Source organism: Brachycentrus maculatus, unplaced genomic scaffold, assembly GCF_059751285.1.
Source record: "Brachycentrus maculatus isolate JH-2025_06_01 unplaced genomic scaffold, ASM5975128v1 h1tg000373l, whole genome shotgun sequence".
Lineage (NCBI taxonomy): Eukaryota > Metazoa > Arthropoda > Insecta > Trichoptera > Brachycentridae > Brachycentrus > Brachycentrus maculatus.
Genome location: NW_028281122.1, coordinates 502,064 through 527,993, shown reverse-complemented (window position 1 = coordinate 527,993; position 25,930 = coordinate 502,064). Strand labels below are relative to the sequence as shown.

Sequence of the window (25,930 nt, the reverse complement as noted above, 5' to 3'; positions counted from 1 at the left end):
GGGTAAAAAGAAGTCATAGGTAGTCTTAAACTCAAATTTTAATTGTTAATGTTTTTATATTTATCTATAAATGATCTTTACTTACAACTACGTTTATATATATAAATATATATTTATATATATATATATATATATATATATATATATATATATATATATATATATATATATATATATATATATATATATATATATATATATATATATATATATATATATATTTTACTTTTTTTAGCCTATGACGGTCGTCAGCCCCGTAAATGTCCAGACTTCCATATTCTTCTTCATCTTTGATGAGATGTCAAAAATAATACGTTTTTATATATATTTTTTTCGATTTCCATTTTTCGAAAAGTGAAAATTGTTTATTTACGTACCCGTTTATAATGTTATACAAACCTTTTATGAGCTGTGGAAATTTAAAACATTTAACTGAAAATAACTGATTACATGAATAAACATTATTTGAGTGTGTACGAATAATTTTCAGAAATGCTAGATTCGTTCCGCTATCAATATTTTTTTGTACTCCCAGCAAATAAAAGGTAAAAAAAATGGTAGTGGTAAAAAAATAATATAGAAATATAAAATTATGGATATTTACAAGGTTGACGATCTTCCATAAGTAGATTTAAGGGATCACTTTATACACTATGTAGCATACACCATTATACCCAAGAATGACAACCACAGTACTTAAATTACACTCAAAGTACTGTGGGAAATTGAGGCAAATAAATTTGGTTCTTACCTTGACAATGCAATAATTTAATAACCTAACGTCACCTTACGTAACCTGATATAACCAAACCTTACCTAACCTAACCTAACCTTACCTTTTCAGATACAATATTCATCTTTGACAATACAATATTATAACATAGTTTGTTTGAATTATCGTGGTTAAAGGTTTCATAGTTATTTATTTATTTATTCATTTAAACTTCATACGCAGAAAGAAATAAGTACATTGGCTGGCTTATTGCTAAAAAGCAATATCTTTCAACCAACCAAAAACAGAATAGTGATATTGATTAAAACGTGTGATAACATATTAAGGTATTTGCAATCAGAGGATTGATAGTACTTGAATATTAAAAAAAAATACAAATTACTTTTTTGAATATATTTTCTTTTTCAAGTTAAAAATACATAAACGAGTAATTCTGAAATCTTAAATAAAAGTAACAGAATCAAAAATCCATAAATAGCCTCTGATGACCCTTTTTTCCTCCTTATCGATAAAAAAATTGCTTCATTTATTTCAAGGGATTTCGTCCGTTTTTTTTTATTTATTTTATTTTATTGAACATAGCGACTAGGCTTTTATGCAAAAAACAAAGCTCTTTCTACCCCTTCTGTCTAACCCTTGACTGGTCTCCCTCGAGGGGGTCAACCCATGGACCACCTGACATCTCGACACGCGGATCTGACGTCCGACTGCCAATCCGGGTATCCGGATTCAATCTCTCCTTTATCTGTGGGTTTACGTTTAACATTTTTCACCTCTGCTGTACTCCGAATCACCTTTGTGAAATTTTGACAAAATGTATACATTTAAAAAGTACCCTTCAGTTCTATTTGGTAAGACCAATTTGGCTTCGAAACAAAATAAATTCCACTTAAATTTTCAGAAAATACTTTACTTATTTTTTATCATACCCAAATTACAAGCTTAAATAATAAAAATGCAAATGGTATTTTCTGGCGTTTCTCATGTGTGTGATTATAATCCAGGATTCGGATCTCACATACTAATATAAGAGTTTCTGCTTAATAAAAAGCTTCTTTACATCTCACCAATAGATGTCTTTAGTGAAGTTCTAGTGATTCAAGAACAAGGTTTCTAAATTTGTTCATATATACAGAACTTCCAAGAATTTGAGTAGTGTGGTTGTCAATAATGGGTTGAGTTGGTGAATGTTACACGTGTGTAAAGTGATCACTTAAACCAGCCTATGACGGTCGTCAGCCCCGTAAATGCCCAGACTTCCATATTCTTCTTCATCTTTCATGAGATGTCAAAAATAATATGGGAATATTATATACATTTATGACTTATGTACGTAATATCTTTGAAAATAAAATTTTAATAACAATAATTGTGTACCGTCGTAATGATATCGCTAGATGGCAGTAATAGTATTATTTTGACTTGAAATTTAATACATTAAATAAAAACGTTAGGTGAACTTGACACTTGTATTATATATAATATCATGCATATTTGGGTACTGCGCAACAGTTCATTAAGATAATATAGTTATAAAACGATAAGATAAAATAAAATTTGTGTTATAAATAACAACTAAAAAACGAAAAAATTATAAATACGGTCAAACCTCGATAAAACGGACTTCTTGGGGGGAGAAGATGTATGTTAAAGCCAAAAGTCAGTTATATAAAAATAGGTTCCAAAAAAATTTTAATACAAATTCTGCATTTTATAATAACCAATACAAAACACAAACCAAATTCTATTTATAACTAACTAACTAACCATCACAGGTAGGCAGAGAGAATCGAACAGCACACCACTCTGTCTTTGCAAACATTCTTTTTCTCTTCTACATTCATGCATCTCCTCATACATACCCGACAAATATTACGACTCCTGACCCGGCCGCTTTCAAGTATTTGACATACCTGATTGTGCCAAGTTTTCCTCGTTCGTCCTCTGCTTCTTTTTTCAACTACTTTCGCCTCATAAATTTGTTTAACCGTTCTTTCTTCACTCATACGTTCCACATGTCTAAACCATGTTCTATTTATTGTCTTCGGAAACTCGTAGTAAACTGACGTTGTTGATATTTTTTACATGTGGTTATATGTGGCAAGTGATTCCACCGTTTTTCTACAAAAATTGTACATTTTCTTTGTGATAAAAGATATATTTGGAACAAAATGTATAAATTTTTGTGCCAGTTCGTAACAAAATCTGAAAACTCGTAATCTCTGCATGCTCAATTTTATTTCCTTACATGCCTGATCTTCTCGTTCTTACATCGGGAGCAAGTACGCGAATATGCTGATGGAAGCATTTTTGATTTTCGGTAAAGATAAACACGAATGTAAAGTAAACAAGGAGAACAAGGAATCGTAATAAAACCTTAACATAATAAAAAAAAGGGAAAAATTCGCAAACCGCTCAAGAGAAATGTTATTTTAATTCAAGGCAGCATTGTCATTTGAGCGAAAAAAAGATAAAAGGTTTTATGATTTAAAAAAAAAAAAAACACTTTAAGAAAGGTGTTTTTTTATACTTTATATCGTGGTGTACTGGGAAAATACGATAACGCGAAATATAGAATTTTGACTTAATGATGCAAGTACATATTATATTTTTTTTAAATTAAACAATTGTAAAAAAAACACTTAATAATTTTAATTCGATACATGACTAGTTTCGAAAACTTAAAGACGTTTTCATTCACAGCTGAAAATTAAAACTACGATAACGCGCAAATATATAATTTTGACTTAATGATGCAAGTACAAATTATATATTTTTTTAAATTAAACAATTGTAAAAAAAAAAACAATTGATGAGTTTTATTTTGATACACGACTAGTTTCGAAACCTTAAAGATGTTTTCATTCACAGGTGAAAATTAAAACTATTATGCTTCAATTTTCATCTGTAGAGGAAAACATCTGTATGTTTTCGAAACTAGTCGTGTATAAAAATAAAACTCATTAAGTGGTTTATTACAAGTGTTTAATTTTCTTTTAAATAATCAACATGTCATTCCACAAACTTATTATTAAATATTCACTGTATAGTAAACTAACAAAATAAAGTGTCATATTCATGTGTTTTTAAAAGTAAATAAAACTTTAAGTTAAATAGCAAGTATTTTTACTGGCTTAAATATTTAAATAACAGGGGTTTTAGAGTTAAGGTTTTTTGCCAGTATACCCACGATATATCTTGTTTTTAACAATATTTAATTCATAATATTTTGAATGTATCCAAATACTAGTGTCCATAAATCTGGGTTTCTGTATTTAGGAGTTATTTTACATTTTTTACAACAAAGATGGATAAGAATATGGTAGTCTGGGTATTTAAAGGGCTAATAAAAAAGTCTCTCCTAATTAAAAATCTTTAATAATCCAATCATAGATGACTGTTGTGAACTCATGTATACTTATACGTCATGAGATTAGTGATGTATCTAGGAGTTTCAAAAATTTGAATAGTAGTATGGTTGTCAATCATGGGTAGAATGGTGAATGTTACACGTGTGTAAAGTGATCACTTAACCAACCTACGACAGGTAAAAAGCTCTGTAAATACTCAAAAATCTACGTTCTTCTTCATCTATTTTATTTATTGTTTCGGCAATCACTTTGTTGTGAAACATGATGAAATTGTAAAAGAAAAACATTTGTTTTTATACCAATTGGGTTTATTTTATGACGACTAGTTTCGGAAGCTCTGCTTATATCTTCAGGTCTAAATGAAAACTGACAAACAAAACTGTAAATGTTTACATTAAGACCTCAACATGGAAGCATAGCTTCTGAAACTAGTCGTCATAAAATAAATTCAAGTGGTAAAAAAACATGTGTTTATTTACAACTTCTTCGTCTACGTTGAGATATCAATAAAAATCTTGATATATAAATTTTATCCTTTTTGTATTCTTCTTCTTTTCCCCTTATCCGCACCTAATGGTACATAGGGCACTGCATCGTATTGACGCAGTGCTATCTTGATCATTACTTATATGAAGGCAAGATGATCACTCCTGCGCTTCAGGGACCAGTCCAAGGTAATATAAAATAAATATTAGAGTGTAAAATCATTAATATTTATTTTCACACTCCCCCCTGGGAATCGAACCTTGGACCTCCACCACGGTAGCTAAACACGCTAACCATTACACCACGGAGGCGGATAAAAGTTTTTTTTTTGTATAGAACATCATAAATTACAATGCTGAGCATTATTTGTCGATTATTTTCATAGCATCCCTTAGACATCAATCTCCGTAATGTGACAGGGTACCAACCCTATTTCTTCGTAATCCGAAAAATATTAGGTGTATGATAGATGTACAATATATTATCTAATACAAAACGAAGCAAAATTTACTCATATCCGACATGATACTCAATCATTTGTGCCCTTTTTCCAATAACAAGGTCCTGTTTAACAAATATTAAATATTAAATATTTATTTTAACAAAAAAAATATAAAACTTAAAATAACATTTGTACCTAAACTGAAAATACTGAAAAAAATATGAAAAAAACATTTTACATTCTGTTCCTTCCAAATTTGTAAATTTTTTATAATAATTTGTGTATTTAAACTGTATTCATAAATGTACGCGAGAAGAACAAAAAGACGCAGTTCATCGTTTTATTTTATTTTATTTTTTTTGGTTTTAATAAACTTTTATTTTGTTTATAATATTGTCCCCACCACATGTAACTCCTTTAAAATCGTATATAAAAGGTGGAGGACAAATTTTTGTGCGCTCAGATAACATTAAAATTCAAACGTATATACGTCGCGCTCGCTCTTTGTCCTTTGAGTTTCAGTACTGAGTATTATTTCATCGGTTTGGTGACGTATTTTCTTTGTGTTTATACTCAGTACTGTTAAGAAGCGAAACATCGTGCTGCACTCAATTTATTGGCGTCGCTTTGCTCGTCTTGCCCTGATAATTTTGTAATTTTGGATAAATAAATAATCGTCTTCATTTGCGCGTTTCCGTCTTCCTCATCATAAGTGTTCCAGTACCGTTAGACGTTACACATTCTACAATAAATACAAAATAATTTGCAAAAAACTTACTACGTTTTTTGTTTGTTTATTATACAGTTTGAGATATTAGTTGGGGTGGTAGGAGTAATGCATTATAAAATTGTATAATATGTGCGAAAAAAATTATGCTGAAAGTATTCCTTTAAGTTCCGACATGGACTCCCACAGAAAATAATATTCAACAAGTTACAACTCACGACAATTAAACAACTCTACGTTAAACTTTATAAAATAAAACAACTTTGTTTTTACCAATTTTTATTTATACGCTTTTTCCAACCGGTTTATGTACTAATTCTAAAACATTGAAATACTCATAGTTACGAAAAAGTGTACCGATAAAAAGTGGTTAAAACAAAGTTGTTTTATTTTATAAAGTTTATAAAATGTGCCACAAAGTATGTACGAAAAACATTCAAGAAACTCTACGTTAAATCATACGTTACATATGGATTAAAGAATTACTTTTGCATACCATAAGAAAGCACCTCCTAGCAAAGAACACAAATCATAATTAACATACTTTATGGAAACGTACAAATAACCGCAAGATCCTAACAACACAGGTACACATCAAACAAAACCTGACACATACCTCGTTTGAGTGAAACTTCAATTATTATGCAATTATTGATTGTACAACCTTATTCCACTACCCCTACAGTCACTAATTAATGAAACTAAGTATAAAAAGCTTTTCATAAATGGATAATTCGGTAGTATAAAGGCAAAGGGGTATATCTGTCTCAGACCAAATTTTACAGGAAAGCAAAAACAAACTTGGGAAATCAAATAATTTGTTTGGAAGGCATATGTACACATCTTAATAAAACTAAATAAGTATTGCAACCAGCTGTATCCTTTTGCTAGATTATGGAAAACACTATTTTAGACATTTTGTGGAACAAGCATAGAAAACGAAAAAATTGACAGATATACCCGTTTGCCATAACACTACCGAATCGAGGTGAGAAGTTTCAAACATTTGATTGCATGTCATAAAGATTTACTTTTCGATATTTTGAGTGTGTCTAAATACTTGTTCACGAATCTGGATTATCTCCAATCAAAGGAGTATTTTTCATATTATTTTTTGACATCTCATCAAAGATGAAGAAGAATATGGAAGTCTGGGCATTTACGAGGCTGACTTCCAAGAATTTGAGTAGTATAGTTGTCAATAATGGGTAGAATTAGTGAACGTTACACGTGTGTAAAGTGATCACTTAAACCAACCAGCCTATGACGGTAGTCAGCCCCGTAAATGCCGAGATTTCCATATTCTGCTTCATCTTTGATGAGATTTCAAAAAATAATATTTACTTTTCACATTATCTCATCATTAAGTATTTTAAATGTGTCTTCGACACGGGAAAATAATAATTGAACAAATCGTCTCAAGTTGTAAGAAGTTGTAAGAATGCACACATTCAAAAATTTAAAATAGTAAGTTTAACCATCTTACCATCATCCAAAAAGATATATCGCCCTTAAATTCATCATCCCTTAATATGCCCCAAAGTTTTAAGAAAACAAGCAATAGAAATCCCTTATTTTAAAAGAATTTTTAGTGTAATGATGAAAATACGACCACTATCTAGATCTGAGACTTGAGTTTTGACAGTTGTGTTTGTCAGTTCATATATTACATAGCTCCAATAATTTTGTCATATTTTGAGTTTTTTTCGATATTTCATAAGTTGTTTATAGTTTAAATGGTTGCTGATTAAGGATTACTTCTCAGATAAGCCAAATCTATCGTTATTTTATTATTTTAATTCTTAAATTTCGTACTTTATTATTTTCCTAGTTGTAATAGTAAATTGCAACAATAATATTTTTTAGTTGCATATAATTTTTTTCGTTTATATACATATATTTTTCTTTCAATACACTCATTGGATTATTTCTGAATAAGTATGGAAAGAATTAAAACACGTCGTAAGGAGCCTCCCGACATCCCATCTACATCTTCTTCCAACTCTTCATTACCCACGTCTCCAATCCTCCCCAACAAAATCAGAAAAATTTCTAAAACTGATTCTGCCAAAGATATTCATAATGCAACTCCGAAAACCTTATCCCCTTCAACATCTAATGATCCTTCTTCCTTACAGTCAGAATATATCAAAAACAAATACACAGAAAGAGACAGTGGACCTTTCTGCGTTTTTGTCCAAAAAAACGTTGTCCCCAATTCTTCTTTCTCTTTGAATATCATCGATTTTGGCAAACTTTTGCAATCCCTAAATATTCATGGTATTGTTCCTCGTGCAGGAATAAAATCTATCGGCCGAAACCGGATTTCTGTACAATTTTTGACATACTCAGCGGCAAATAGTTTTATTGATGATAATGCTTTGGCAACATATGACTACAAAGTATTTATCCCGTACCATATGGTCTCTCGCATGGGCCTGGTCAGGGGTATCCCTTTAGAGTGGACCCATGAAGAGATTGTAAAAAATATCGAGGTTCCAAATGAATGTGGTATGATTACGAAATCTCGAAGACTTTCTAGAAAAGTCACTTCGCCTGTAGACCAAAAATTCTCGTGGGTACCCACCCAAACTGTTATTCTTACTTTCCAAGGGCAGATTCTCCCTAAAAAGATATTTTCATTCTATTCGGTAATAGACGTTGAGCTATACATCTATCCTACAATTCTTTGTTTTGCATGCTGTCGTTATGGACACGCCAAGACAATTTGCAGGTCCAAACCTAGATGTTTCAAGTGTGGATTGGAGCATATGGGTGAGACTTGCGAAGTTGAAATTCAGAATGCTACATGCGTAAATTGTTCAGGTAATCATTTAGCTACCAATAGAATATGTCCTGAATATTTGAGGCAAAATTTAATAAAGAGGAGCATGACTGAACAAAATATTTCATATAACGAGGCTGCCAAGTCCACATTTAGCAAGGGAAAATCATACGCAGATATTACAAAGTCTACCACTTCCTCACAATCCCGTAATATCCAACAATCTTCTCATTCACAACCTTTGTCGTATAACAAGACGATTTATAAAGAATCCGCTCCGAGGTCATTGTTTCTTCCTAACATTAGCAAATCAACTCTTGATAAATTAAAGTCCATTTCCTTTTTACCGTATACAAATTCTCCCGATGGTTGCGCTCTTCAGTCTGGCAATAAAGAGGCCAGTGTTACAACACCTGATAATTTATCACACGTACTTTCTCAATTAATCATACTTATTACCTCAATTTTCGAAAACTCCCCGCAAAAACCGTACAACGCTGCCAAAACCACTTCCAATTCAACTCTCCAAAATCACAATGCCTCACAAAATTCCAATCTCCTCTAATAACATAATCACCCCTATTACACAAGATTCTCATCTTAACGAGATGGAGTCAAAATTATCTATCTTACAGTGGAATTGCCGTAGTGCTATTTCGAATAAAATAGATTTATGTTCCCTTCTAAAGGAATACAAAATTGACATAGCTGCTTTATCAGAAACCTGGTTCAAGCCAGGATACAACTTTGTTATCCCAGGTTATATTTGCCTGCGTGATGACCGACCCGATGGTAGAGGAGGAGCAGCCCTTCTTATTAAAAACCATCTTCACTATTCCCACATCCTTGTCCCAAACTCCTCATCTTTCCAAATTGTTGCAGCCTATATAAACAATGTATCCTATATTTCAGTATATATTCCCCCTAACATCTCTTTTGATCTGTCTGGCTGGAATAATATAGTAAAATTGTTGCCCAAATCATTTTTCATACTAGGTGATTTCAACGCACATTCTCTCAGCTGGGGGAGTGCTTATACAGACCGCTCAGGTAGGAACATCTTAAGTTTCGTTGATGATAACGATATATGTATTCTTAACGACGGTTCTCCTACCAGATTAAGTTCTCCATCTCATAGACAGAGCGCTGTTGATATCTCATTATGCTCTAACGATTTAGCATCCAGGGTAACCTGGAGTATCTTAGACGATCCTCATTCGAGTGACCATTTCCCAATCACTATTCACATACCTCTTAAGTCTCGCATCACCCCTAGAACTCAAAACACCATTTATAATTTAAAAAAAACTGACTGGACTAACTTTGTTAGTATTTTGGAAAAAAATAATTCCAAATCTCATCCTGCGAGCGACTTCGATATCCCACTGGAGTATTCTAAATTTATAGACACAATTATGTCCGCAGTTAATTCTACCACCCCTAAAATAAATCCAAAGACTCGGAGGAATCCGTCGCCATGCCCTTGGTGGGATTCCGAGTGCAGTCTAGCTGTTAAAAATAGAAAAAATTGTATGTCCAAATATAAACATGATATGAGTGAATTAAATTTTTTGGAGTTTAAAAGAGTTCAAGCTGAGACAAAAAAAATATTAAAACAGAAAAAACGAATAGGTTGGAAATCTTTCTGTTGCGCTCTCTCACCTCAAACCCCATTGACAGATGTTTGGACAGCCATACGAAAATTTAGGTCCCCGTCTTCTTCGTCACTCAGAAAAATTTCCGATGATTCAGCTTGGATCTACGATTTCGTTGACAAATTGGCACCTTCTCATGTTCCAACAATCCAAGAACTCCCATCCCACTCTTCAGTCATTCTCAATCAAGAATCTTGGTTTGACTCACCTTTCCAGATTGAGGAGTTATTACTTCCCCTAGAATATGTTAAAATCTCATCCCCCGGCTTAGACATGATCCCATACTCTTTGATTCAAAAATTTCCACAACAAATTTTACTTAAATATATTAATATACTAAATAAAATATTTGAAACTGGAATAATTCCAGCTGATTGGAAAATTCAGCGGATAATCCCTATTCTAAAACCTGATAAAGACCCAATGAAGGGAGATTCATACCGCCCCATAGCGTTATCTTCGTGTATGCTAAAGCTTTTTGAACATATGATAAAAAATAGAGTAGACTGGTTTGTGGAGAGCAATTCCTTACTGTCTGCTTCACAATTTGGTTTCCGTAAAAACAAATCAACCACCGATAATCTCTCTATTTTCTCAACAGATATTCGAGTAGCGTTTTCTCAAAATGAATGCACCGCTGCAGCTTTTATCGATATTTGTGGAGCTTATGATAATGTGGACCTTAATGTCCTCAAAGTTAAACTATGCTCGTTAAAGTTTCCTTTTAAGATTGTTCAGGTGATTCTAAATATATTAAAAGAAAGAACTATTATTGTAAATGGGATGTATAAAAAAATAGAAAGAAAAATCTGGAAGGGCCTCCCTCAAGGATCTGTACTTAGTCCTTTACTATATAATATCTATACTTTCGATCTGGAATCAAGAGTCTCGGGAAAATGCAAAATCTTGCAGTATGCGGATGACATTGTAATATATATTTCACATAAAGATATGAAAACTGCTATTAATAAACTTGAATCAGCCTTGACTTCTCTCAATACTTGGTTCACTTCTAATTGCCTTCAACTATCTCCTTCAAAAAGCCAAATAGTATTGTTCTCGAAAAAACATAAAATCCCATTTAACTCTATAAAATTTGACAATATCTCCATTCCTATAAGTAATCAGGCTAAATTTTTAGGAATTATTTTTGACAGGAAATTGTCATGGGCCCCTCACATAACTTCTGTAATCTCAAAATGTGAAAGAAAAATTAACCCTCTCCGAGCTCTAGCAGGAGTTTGGTGGGGCTCTCATCCTCTTACTCTAAAACTATTTTACAACGCTTTTGTTAGAAGCCAATTAGACTATGGCAGTATCATAATTGACCCCCTCCCAATATACTTATTGAATAAACTGTCTGTTATTCAATACAAATGCTTAAGAATCATCCTGGGTGCGATGAAGTCTTCCCCCACAAATGCCCTCCAATTAGAAGCTATGGAACCTCCTCTAGACATTAGAAGACAATATCTATCTGACAGATACATGATAAAATGTTTAGCTTTTGAAAATCACCCATCTCTTTTGGCATCTAAGAAATTACTAAACTCTGTAACATCTAACCGTGTGTTACATAATAGGCCTTATCCAGCACTCGCAAAAAGTTTTGAAAAACTGTCAAAATTTATCCCAGAAATATTCCGATCTCCCACCCCCTCCCTTTATAACTTCCCTTACTCTCATCATATTTTTTCCCCAAGTATTAAAACCCACATTGGAGTAGGGACTAAATCCCCTAGTCCGATTTCCCTTTTCAACTCCATAATTGAATCAAAATGGAAAGACTGGTCTTTATTCTTCACAGACGGATCCAAATTGGAAATATCTGGCTATTCAGGAGCTTCTTTTTACAGTCACGATGATGGTTACTGTGCCCAATTCCAACTTCCTCAACCTTCGTCAGTTTTTACTGCGGAATGCTTGGCTTTAAGAGAAACTCTTTCCTACATTATGACCAAAAAGTTTGAAAGGTGCCTCATTTTATCCGACTCTCTAAGCTCTCTTCAAAAAATTAGCAGCAATCCCTTCAAACAAGCCCAATCCCATTTAATATTCCAAATCCGTGAGAAATTATATTTACTCAAAGAAAAAAACGTTCAGGTTTCTCTCGCCTGGATTCCAAGCCACCATGGCATTCCGGGAAATGAAAAAGCCGACTCTCTAGCTAAGGAAGCCGTTTTAAATGGAAGTACGAATTTCTCTAACTACCCATCTGATGACCTTTTGACAATTCCAAATATCGATATGTCTTCCAGCTGGTCCCTCAAATGGAACTCCTCCAAAATTTCAAAGGGAAAACATTACTCTCTCATTCAGCCTACTGTCCCGTCCCGTCTTTGGTTTAGGAAAATTTCTATGAACAAGAAAGATACATCCACCATTTGTCGAATGAGGATGGGTCATTGCTGTACGAGAGAGCACCTTGCGAGGATTGGTGTCTTTGACTCCCCCATTTGCGAGTGTCGTTGCGAAGAGGAAGACCTTAACCATATATTCTTTGTTTGCCCAATAAATGACCAAATGCCAAATTTCTTTAAATCTCTGGCCCCGCTTATTCCCCTCCCTACAGATATCCATCTCATCCTGGCGAGCAGGAACCCAAATTTGTACAGACTGTTAATTGATTTTCTAAAATTAAATAAAATAAATTTATAGTTTATCTTTATAATTTTTATCATATCATATTTTATAATTAAGAATTCAATTAACTTGACATTGGCAAATGCATTGTTTTACATGTGCAACGCCATTCCATATTTAAAAAAAAAAAACTATCTAGATCTACAGATGTTCTCGAAACTATTTTTCGTATTTACATTAATAAACTCTAACGTAGTCGTTTAAAAACATTGTATTTTTATCATGTAATTTTACAAAGTTGATGTCAAGTCAATACATAAGTTAACTGTTTTCACCGATATCATACATTAGATGTCTATAAAATGTTATATTAAGAGACAAGATTGTATACATTATAAATAAAAATAAATTTTGAACACAAGTGTTATTAAAAAAAAAACTTGCATGTATTGTTTTACCCGGTAATGCTGTAAGTCTATTGTGGACCTGGTGGAGTTAGTAAAAAAAATTATGGACCGGAAAGGGTTAATCATATATTTACGTATCACACGTGTTGAAGGAAAAAATCAACCCGTTTTATAACTCGTTCTAGCGTAAAAATATGTATTTGAAACTTGTTTTCAGAGATAGAAACGTGTATTGAATTAAATAAACTTAGATTTACCAGTTATTTTTTTCCCTATTTCTCTGTACTCAAAGAATAATCTTGTTTTTTTCTAATGTATCATTAAAGACATACAAGGCATGTATAAAAAATGTAATATTTGAAGGTTATATGCCGATAAAATATAATATCCACTTTCAAGTATTTTTCGCCAAGTCTGTAAAACAATAATAATTTCGTTCCTAACCTTGCCGTTTTTGTTTCTTCCCCCCGAAGCTTCATTCACCTCACGTCGGACCTTATACGTGATCCATGCTCTTATTTCGAAGACTTCTCAAACTAAAATGGCTGAAAAGGGAGCATTCTAATATTTCCACTGCCATCAGTATTATGGTCACTCTCAATCGAGTTTTATTCCATAAAAATACGACGGGAAATGAATATAATATAACAGTTATACAGAAAGCACTCTTCTGTATGTTTTTATAGATTGATTTATAGCTGGAACGAAGAGATAAGGGTTTAAATATCAATAAAAGACATCATTTAATATTAAAATGATTCGATAAATGTTCGTTTCTTTTCACCTGCCGATTATCTATTTATTTAGGCACTTAAAATTAAATAAAACACTTGAGAAATAAAAATAACACAAGAGTTTTATCAATAATTTATTTAAGCACAATATTTTTATTGGTGATAAATTATATGATTACTACAACATTTTGAGTGTGTCCAAATACTTGTTTACAAAATCTGAATTATCTCCAATTACAGGAGTTATTTTCATAGTATTTTTGGCCATTTATTTAATTTTTTATTTGTTTAATACAGTTACGTTTTAAAGTACAACATAATACAATTTCTAAACATTTATACATATGTCAAACTTAATGTATTAGATTCACTGTGCCTCTCCAAAAAAGAGACTGAGCTCTTGTGCTTGGAGAGGGACTTACTCGTACACTCAAGGTTTAATGTTTAGTATAATTAATGGTATAATAGTATATTTTTTCCAAAATTTATATGTAACGGGCATTAATTTTGTTTTAAAGAATTTTTATATCTTGTATTTTTTTAAGTTTTTTTAGGGAGTTTATTGAAATATTTAATTCCCAGATATTTGAAGTTTTGTTGAAATTGTTTAGTATTACATTTTGAGTTGAAAAATCATTTAAGAATCTCGAAGAAAAACTTTTTTAAATTCAAATATTTGTCACCCTTTAGTAATTTAAAAATTGCAGTTTTGTACATCTCATATCATCTCATTTTCTTCTTCGTCTTTGATGAGATGTCAAAAAATAATATGATAGCCTGGGTATTTACAGGGCTAACGACTTTTTATTGGCTGATTTAAGTGTTCACATTGAATTTATGCTATGAAAACTAAGAAACATCTCCTTCACCCTACATATCCTTTAACTTCCCAAGGACACATCTCACAAATTGCAGCTCAGGTTCATACAACGTGTTTGATAATGGAGGTCTCGGGTTCAATTCGGGGTTCGACTAAATATAAGTGATTTTTTCATTCTTATATTTTTCAATATTACCCTGGACTGGTACCTGAAGTAAAGGGATGATCACCTTTCTTTCGTGTGTTAACGATCAAGATAACTATGCGTTTATATGATGCAGTGCCCAATGTACAATTGGGGTTTGCATAAGGGTTCGAAGAAGAAGATAATGAAATTAAATGCATCGATAAATGTGTCAAAATAGATTTGAATGAAAAGTGGTGAATACAATGTTATAAATATAACTTTCATCGGTTCGAAATCCGAATCTCTTTAAAATATTATACACAGACTGCTTTGAAATTTCTTCTTAAATTTCTGACTTATTTAAAAATATATAGATTTATATTATCCACTGACATTTCGTGATGGAATTGCATTTTTATTAAAAATAAAATAAAATAAAAAATAAAAAATATATATTTTATCATATTTTAAAGCATTATTTTTTTTATACCGCACCTTTCATCAGATTATAGAATTCCTTTGAACTAATTCCGCATAATTTAATTTGTTTCGAGGGGAGTTAAATTTAGTTTTTAATGGATTTAGAGCTGATTGGAATTTAACAGATGAGAATTTTGACGACAATATTTCCGTTCCGAGCTAGTTGGATTATGTTTATTAAAAATGATTAAACGAGGAATATTCTTCAACGAAAACTTTATACAAGACCTTAAAGTTTGGCTCAATGATCATTAACAGTAATTAATCATATCAAAAGAAAATGTAAAATTATTTCATCGTTGGAAAATTGCTTAACTTAACCGGTATTTTCTTAATGTAGAAATTAAATAAATTAATTTCCAGTGGTTGTCAAAATTTTAGCAGTCTAAAATTAGCTCTCAGAATTATCCTTTAATATTTTTGGGGCCAATGTACACATTTTAGGCTTCTTCTTCTTCTTATTCTTTTCGTAAGTCCTAAGGAGCCTCCGCATGTCGCTCTTGGGATGTTGACCACCAGCTGTCTTTCCATCTTTTCTGAGGTCTGCCTGGGGGTCTGCGTCCTTCAGGGTTACCTTGAAGGGCAGTTTATATGTTCATTCCAGTATCGCCTTTGTTGTCGTCCCCACCTAACGATATCCTCCGTCTTACACATGCTCCAGATATCGGTATTTCTTTCTTGACTTCAAACCTCCGAGATGAAAACTCTCCCATCCATAACCGGAAACACATTGCGAGAAATTTTAGGCTTCGTTATGAATAATTTCTTTTTTACTGTATTTGAAAAACTAGTATGCGTGTTTAAGAGTAAAAATAAAATTAATTCTAGATTTTTTTAGTGATATCTCGACACGGATGAAAAATAATATGTAAATAGCATTTTAATAAATAAATTGTCGGGCTGTGGTTCCGTGGTTATTGTCGCGAACTTTCAAGTCAGAGTTTCTCGGTTCGAACCCACTCTACCATAATTTGATGCCTATTTCTAATAATGAACCGCTAAGGCTCACAGAAACAGCATGAAATTTAAATATTTGTGTAAATAGTAAAAACAATAATATTACTCTTTTTTTTTTTAATTAAAAAAATTTCATTTCAGCAACTCCAAGGTAGGTTTTTTTGCTTTTTATAACATAATATATCACATGTAAATATTATACTATAATATTGATAAAAAAGATAACTTAAAAGCATGGTATGTGAACGGGTTCACGTTTTATTGAATATTTCAATACGACTCCAGAAAGAGCAAACCCATTAAAAGGTAATTCCAAAATTTGTGAAAGAAAATTGGCTCAAAATATTTTGAATAAAAAATAACTGATTAAAATATGTGATGATAAAAATTTACAATATTATTTTCAGGCGTCTCTTAGTAAGTAAAATAATTTGAGAAGAATCTCACACACATATCTCTACAATATTTAGAGTGTGTCCAAATACTTGTTCACAAAATCTGGATTATCTCCAATTTTAGGATTTATTTTCATATTATTTTTTGATATCAAAGATGAAGAAAATATGGAATATTTTCTACTCACCAATAGATGTCTCTAGTGAAGTCCTAATGATTTAAGAACAACGTTTCGAAATTAGTTCATATATGAAGAACTTCTAAGAATTTGAGTCGTGTGGTTGTCAATAATGGTTAGAACTGGTGAACATTACACGTGTAAAGTGATCACTTAAAACAGCCTATGACGGTCGTCAGCCCCATAAATAGACAGACTTCCATATTGCTCTTCATCTTTGATGAGATCTCAACATAAAAATCTGTAAATAATAAACTTTATAAAAAAAACAAGTTTCAACCAGCTAATGATAAGTCAGAAACTTTTTAAATGCCCAGACCTCCATACTTTTTATATGTGTTTAGACTTCAACAAATAATGATAATATTCATTGGGTTAGTATCAGAATAACATTAATTATAATTGCTGAAAAATATGAACCTAACTGTGAGAAAAACATTATAAGTTAATCTTAAGAAAGGTGTGTTGAGATGATTTGGACGTGTGGAACGAAGGAGTAAAAAAGAACAAAAAAAAACAATTTATGAGGCGAATGTAGATGTAAACAGGAGCAGAGGAAGAGAGAGGAAAAGGAGGCTAGATTGTTTGCAAAAACAGAACGGCGTGAAAGTTATTTAGTTAAATAGTTATAAACTTTTGGTATTAAAATAATGTTTTTTTGTATGTATGACGTAATATCGAAGGATAAAAAATTCATTCTTCACATCCTAACCCCCCGTACAAAGAAAAATATGATTACTATCATAAAATTCGAAACTCCTTTAAAACTATGTATTACACAAGCCATTATCAATCCTTGCATGTATATTATCAAAAGATCAATTTTATATTAAAAGGTCAAAAGAAATTCCCATATTAAAAATTACATACTCTTTATCTAACTTCTAATTAGATATGTATTAGACAAGAAAAATGTTATTTTACAAAATACTGCTTTTCCGTGTATTGAAAAACAGCCACTTATTACAAATCGATAAAAAATATATATTGCTTGATATGAATAGCGGAACATGGTTTAAAAATAAATATTGGTTAGTCGCGATATATTAAAAATAAATTTAAGCCATATCATATTTCCATCTTTCCTAACTATGTATAGGTACGCTTCTAAACCATCCAAAGTAATTACTCTTAATGATGTTAAGATTAATGAAAAAAATAGTTAAAAATATATATAATTACTCTGAAATTATAATGTGAGGGAATATATCAAAATTAGAACAACATAGATTTCTGTATAAAGGTTATGTTCCAATACAGACAATCATAATTATTTTTTCGTAGTAAAATAAACACAACTAGACGTTACACTGCTATATTTCACATAATTAACAAATTTTATTAGAACAACCACTTTATTTTTAGTGAAGCCCTAATTTAGAAAAACAAAAATGTTAATGAAAAGTTGTTCAAATTTCCTAAACTGATTCTCCAATTGTTTTGAAATTTAGAGACAATATTTGAATACGAGCATATTATTATTAAATAGGTGTTTTACCTGTATCACGTAAAAAAATGTGAATCGAATGAGTGAATAAACAAATGTCAAAAAGATTTAGGAGGAAAATGTGATTGGTAATACAAGTAAACGAAGCAATAGTGCATGGCATTGTCAAGTATTTCAAATACTTCTAAACTTTTACTAAAAAAGAAGTCAAGTAAGAAGTCGGAGTGATGGGCGGGTATGTATAAGGAGATGCATTAATGTGGAAGAATTGAAGATTGAGAAGCAGTGTGATGGTTAGTTAGTTAGTTAAGTTAAAAAAAAAATAAACATTTTTTTTTCTTTTTTAAACGCTGCCACTGGTTTCAATATAACAGATACATTATTATAAATACTACATACGAGTATATAAGGAGTGGCTTCTTTATTCTTCATTTATTGTATGAAAGGGTTACATTCTCGTTCTATTGTGAAAGTGAAACAAATTTTGCTCTCCTAGCAATTAAGTTTTACCGTCGAAATTCTGAAAAAATGAAAAATCAAAGCCAGATTTCAGAATTCAAATTGCTCCACGATCACTTCCCGTACGTCTCATTTTCATCCATTCTCTGTGGATCCTTCGAGATGAAAAATGAAAAATGGCTTCGATTCTACACCTACGTCCCACACTTTATTATATTATTCTTCATATCTTCATACGGCATTTTCGTTTATTCCATCCGCCAATTGGTGCAAGAAAATAATCTCATACAAATGATGGAACAAATCGCTATCTTTACAATATTAATTTTGTGCACCATCAAAATGTGTATTATTATTTTTAATAAGAGATATATATACAAACTTGAAAAACAGATGAATGATGATTACCAAGAAGCCAATTCAATGAAAGAGGATTTTAAGATTATACTTAGAAAAAGCATAGAACAGAACAAATTCATTGAAAAGATGTGGATTTTCCTGACTATTACTACCGGAGTTGGTGTAACAACTAAACCGTTATTTGAAATGTTTAAAAGTGCCTGTTTGGATAATATTTTCCAAAGGAAAATGATATTTGAAGCTAGAATCCCCTTTTTCGAGGATTCCAAAAATGCCTCACCACTGTATGAGGTCTTGTTGATTTACACGATATTTCAATTTTTCTTTTTGGGAGCCGTTTGTACATCTTTCGATCCAAAATTCATGTTTTTCACCATACACTGCTGCGCTAATTTGGACATTGTGAAACTGCAGTTGGTAACCTTATTTCAGAAGGGCGATTATTTAGATAAGGAGAAGATACAAAGGAAGTTTCGAAAAATAGTTATAAAGCATCAAAAAATATTCGAGTAGGTGTTTTCTTGTAACATTTTGAGTGTGTCCAAATACTTGTTTAAAAAATCTGGATTATCTCCAATTATGAGTTATTTTATATTATTTTTGGACACTTCAACATAGATAAAGAAGAATATGGATATCTGGGAATTTACGGGATATTTTATCTCACCACAGATGTCTCTAGTGAAATTCTAGTGATTCAAGCACTATGTTTCCAATTTGAACAATAAATATAGAAGTTCCAAGAATTCGAGCAGTGTGGTAATCAATCATGGTTGGAATTGGTGAATCTTTCACGTGTGTGACGTGATCACTTAAACCAGCCGAAAGACGGTCGAAAACCCCGTAAATGCCCATACTTCCATATTCTTCTTCATCTGTATTGAGATATCAAAAAATACATACTTAAGTATATATTTCAATATAAAATTGATTTTTTTATTTACAGGTTTTTCGATACTATTCAGTCTATTTACTGGACATTCATATTTGTCTCGTTCTTGGTAACATCTCTTCTACTGTGTGTAACACTATATCAACTTATAACGGTAATAACCCATATTATTTTTTTTAAATATTAAAAAGCCATTAATTTGGTGTATAAAAGTGTAAAACCCCTAATGTATAAAAGTGAAGCATGGAGATGGCAGAAAAATGATGAAAGTGGACTGAATGCAGTCGGAATGCGATCTTTCAGTGTGGCAAAACGATGTATGATAGATATTCGAAAGGTGATATCGCTCACTCCTTTCAAGAACGTCATAAATCAAAAATTGACAATTTTCAGTTTTGCATGATTTCGGAATGTCCAGAAAATGTAGTATATCCAAGCAAAAGAGGCATATTTTTAACTTAATATTTACCCGCTATAAGGCATAAAATGTTGTTTTTGCATTTTGAAGAAAAGGTATTGTTTAATTATTTTTTTAAATATATTAAATATTTTTCAAATGGAGAAAAAACTTTCAGGTCTTACCAAAAAATATCCATTGCATATTAAAAAGCTCAAGTGGCTTGATATTTATTTTTAATACATTGTGTTATATTTTTAAACATTAAAAACGTTCTCCTGAAAAATCAAGTTTTTTGATTTATGACGTTCTTGAAAGGAGTGAGCGATATGAGGTAAGGCTGAAATAAGCATTATCAATGAAATTAAGAAAGGTTTGTTGATGTGGTTCACCTGACCACTTTCAAGTATTTCAATGGTCTCCTTTTGCTCCTATTTCCAATTACATTTGCCTCATAAATTTGTTTTACTTTCTTAGTTTACTCATGCGAATCAGTTGCCTAAGCCATCTCAAGCATTTGTCATGTTTTGACTAAAGGATTTTGTTTTCAGTCGATGGAAAATCAAATATATCCCTACGAAATCATGTTTTTGTTTGTGACGCCAATCATGAACCTATTAATCGTATGTTCATATGGAGAAAAGGTTATTCAAAAGGTGATATACGATTTTAAGTATGTAATTTTTAAGATGTTTTGATTTATTTAAGTTTTGATTTGTCACTAGCTTTGTGGAAATGTTATATTAAATGCACTTTGATTATTACACTCACAATTAAATTTTACAGTCACATACAAAGGTCAAGTCATGAACAATTAAATAATATATATATATAAAAAACATATGATATTTTATATTTGAAGGATGTAAAAATTAAAATATAATTGTGTTTTAAAATCACCATAAATATTTTACTGAGTTCTACACAAGCTCTTTTGAATAGCGGCCAAAATATTTTGAATTTTGTTAAGTAGATAGTGTTTTAGTATTAATCAGTCTTGAAAACGAAGCGGTTAGCTTCGAAACCGGTAGACATTTTAATTAAGTTATAATAAAATATTTATAGTGATTTTAAAATAAAGTTATATTTTGATAAAATTAATATGATAAGGAATTAATTAACAATTTGCTTTTCCAAAATAGGTCACCATTATAATCCATGTTCCTATTACAAGTAACGTCATTTATTTATTGATTTGGCTTTTAATTTGTAGAACTCCATTTTAATTTATTTGATAATGCCCTAACAAGGAGAAATAATTGTCACAATATAATTTTTTATATGTTTTTGTTAATAGAATACAACTTAGTAGACTAAAAAAATCTGTGTTTGATTTTTAAAATTAATACAAGTAACGTCCCTTAACTCCCCCCCCTCTATTTATTTTCACACAACCTCTATATTTATCTGAATAATTTTTTCACTCACTAGATTTAATAATCACCTGTCAAGTAAGCTTTTTGATTGGTAGACCATATGTGAGACATGTTGATTCTTTTCCTAGTGAGACCATATCGCTTACTCCTTTCAACAACGTCGTATATCAAAAAAAAATTTCAGAAGATCGTTTTTAAAGTTAAGAAATATAATAAAATGTATTCAAAATAAATATCAAGCCATAAATTGAACTTTAACTGTGCAACAGATCTTTTTAGGTAAAATTTCCATGTTTTTTCTCCATTTCAAAAACATTTACTTTATTTAAATAAAATAATTAAACAATACCTTTTCTTCAAAATGCAAAACAACACTTTCTGCCCTATGGCGGGTAAATATTAAGTTAAAAATATGCCGCTTTTGCTGGGGTAAAGTACATTTTATGGGCATTCCGAAAACATGTACAACTGAAAATTGACGATTTTTGATATATGACATTGTTGAAAGGAGTGAGCGATATGTGAAACATGTCTTATTGCAGAGTTTGGAGGTGGCAGATGCTGCTTATAACTGCGGTTGGGAGAATCACCCTGACACTGGTATCCGTAAGGGTTTGTCTCTAATCATTATGAGATCACAACACCCGCTGGAACTATCCTCAAAGTTCAGTTCTCTTTCGATGGCTTCGTTTTCCACGGTGAGTTTTATGCTTTTAATTATTTATATTTATTTTTTATACACATGCATATTTTATTATCAAATCCTCTGAGCCTAAAACCAAGAGTAAAAATAACAAAAGGGCGCAAGGTATATACTGCATACCATTTCCATATTCTTGTTTCTTATAAAACACAGCAACCACACATACACATATTCCTCGAACCCTTATCCGCACCCGATGGTGCATAGAGCACTGTATCATATAAACGGAGTGTTATCCTGTTCGTTTACATATGAAGGAAATGTGATCACCCCTCCGCTTCAGGTACAAGTCCAGGATAGTATTGAATTAGTAAAAGGGTTAGAGTATGGCGGTATGGTATAAAATGGTATATGCAAGAAAAAAAAAGGGGATTTATATATATATATATATATATATATATATATATATATATATATATATATATATATATATATATATATATATATATATATATATATATATATATATATATATATATATATATATATATATATATATATATATATATATATATATATATATATATATATATATATATTATATATATATATATATATATATATATATATATACATATATATATATATATATATATATATATATATATATATATATATATATTTATATTTATATATATATATATATTTATATATATATATATATACATATATAAATATGTATATATATATATATATACAGTGGGTGGCCATATTATTAGGGACACTTCGAATTTCCTGTAATTTTCATTATTAAATGAATTTAATGAGCAAATAATTTGGTTTTTTGAATATTTTTTTATTGATTGGGGTGCTTTATTTACAATTTAGAAACTTTGTTATCATGGATTTAATAATACCAATTTATTTTTATCATAATAAGTGATTATTCAACAATTTCGAAAAAATCTTAATTTTTAGGAAAAACACCCTTTGCTGCGATTACAACCTTTAAACGTCAGGGCATACTTTTTAATGCAGATTTTTGCATTGTGCCAGAGATTAGGGTTATTATGCCATACTCTGATAAGAGTTTCTATCATTTGCCGCTTAGTGGTGATGACTTCTTTAGCAATCTCACGTTTCGTTAGTTCCCAAAGGTTTTCAATGGGGTTCATATCCAGCTAATTCCCCGGGTAAGGCAAAACACAGAGTTTTTTTTCAGCCAGGAATGTGATAACACTCCTGGCTTTACGACACAATACCGATTCATGCATTAACACATACTTTTCATCGCCAGGGAACCATTCTTGAGCCTCGGCTGGAGTCGACTTTTCAGTACTCGCTGGTACGCTGGTACTATTCTTGCCTCATGGTCCCTTACATGATAAAGAGGCATCCCATACCCTTAAATGAGATTACGGACCACAACATTATGCTAACAGGGTGTTTTTAACCATCTCTACAAGGCAGTCTGGGTGGAATTTTTCTCCTGGGCCACGTCGGAAAAATGAAGTTTTTCCCACCAAAATTTTAAATGTTGACTCGTCCAAGAAGCAGACCTGTAATGTATTACCATAATTGCAAAAATACATATATTTTTTATCTTCTTAATTTATTATATGAATACAAGCCATAAATATTCGAATCCAGTTCGAAACAGTTACATTCCGGTGGTCTTTGGCCCATAGGAGTCGTTTTTTCTTCATGCTTCAGTCAGGCGTAGTTTTTTGGTTGGACGTCGACCCATTAGATTTACTTCAACTAACCGTCTCTGAACTGTCCTTTTGGATACGTTGATTCCTTCATCGTTTATCAACAGAAATCAACAACAATTAGACAATCAACAGACTTTTTACGATTTTGGAAATAGATGTCCCTGATTTTATGGGCACCACGCGGAGTTGTGATGCTTTTTCTGCCTTTTTTTCCGACGCCGGCTGATTCTAGACGCAGGTTTTTATCAATTTTTCTTTAAATCCGATGGACTCTTGACTTCAAAACATCTGTAAGTGCTGCTATTTCTCTCTGAAAATATGTGGAATGAAGTAGTAAGGTTATAACTTCCCTATATTTTCTCGGAGATATGTTTGAAGACTTGCCCATACTTAAATTGAGAATATTATGGTTCAGTTCAAACTAAATTGAATTTTATTTAAAAATTCATTGAAATCAACTTATTGAATTAGCAAAACGAATAAATTATGAAACAACACTTACGTTTTTATAGTCTTGAACTCAAAAAACTTACAGAAAAATGGTTTAAAAAAATATTAACTGAGCTCACACCAATATCATTTTTCACTAATCAACATCCAAATGAAAAAAAACTTACTTTTTTGATATTTCACAGTATTGATACATCTTCAAAACAATAATTATAATACCAGCAAAAAAAATACACAAGAAAAAATAATTAAAACTTATTAATTTGACCAAAAAATTCATTTAAACTTGAAAATTACAAAAAAGTACAAGTGTCCCTAATAATTTGGCCACCCACTGTGTATATATATATATATATATATATATATATATATATATATATATATATATATATATATATATATATATATATATATATATATATACATATATATACATATATATATATAAATATATAAATAAATATATATATATATATATATATATATATATATATATATATATATGTATATATATATATATATATATATATATATATATATATATATATATATATATATATATATATGCATATATAAATATATATAAATATATACATATATAAACATGGATGTTCAACCACCGTTTTTGTTTTTAACTAGTTATTATTCCAACTGATATCGTATTTTATTAATTTTTTTTATTTTTATATATGGTTTAAAAAGTATCCCATAAAATTGAAAGTATTTAAATATGAAATTATTTTATTTTACAGATAATGACATCATCTTGGTCGTATTTTACAATAATGAGGAGTTCTGGAGAAAAATAATGAGCAAATATCTTTAATTATTCCCACACGCTATTTTAGTCAAGCTAATACAATATGTAATATTATCGTGATCCTCGTTATATGAAAAAGACCCGTTATTTGACAAAAGGTTAAAAACAAAGAAATTATTATTTCTTGAATGTTTTTCATAGATACTTTGTGGCACATTCAATAAACTTTATAAAATTTAACAACTTTGTTTTAACCACTTTTTTTGCTGGTACACTTTATCCAACCGGTTCTGACAAGAACCTTGTAATCATCAGGGTTTATGCACTAAATTCTAAAACATTGAAATACTCATAATTGATTACCCTTTCCTTACCAAAAACTTTTTTTTTTAAATGAACACTATTTTACGATATACATAAACAATATGAAACACAAATTTAAGTGTATGAGAGTGAAATGAGTGGTTGAAAAATTATTGAGTGTTTTTTTTTAATAATGTATAATGCACACTAAGGACGGGAATGGTTTTTCTACCCGTTCGGTCGATTG

The 25,930-nt window shown here is 30.8% G+C and overlaps 1 protein-coding gene across 1 annotated transcript; it reads left to right on the top strand.

Moving 5' to 3' along the window:
• Positions 1–18,856: 18,856 nt before the first annotated feature.
• On the top strand, positions 18,857–25,429 carry LOC148303319 (uncharacterized). Its single transcript, XM_088270151.1, has 4 exons — positions 18,857–18,985; positions 19,274–19,564; positions 22,355–22,510; positions 25,373–25,429. The coding sequence occupies exons 1-4, from the start codon at positions 18,857–18,859 to the stop codon at positions 25,427–25,429; spliced, it is 633 nt and encodes a 210-aa protein (XP_088126277.1).
• The last annotated feature ends 501 nt before the right edge of the window (positions 25,430–25,930 follow it).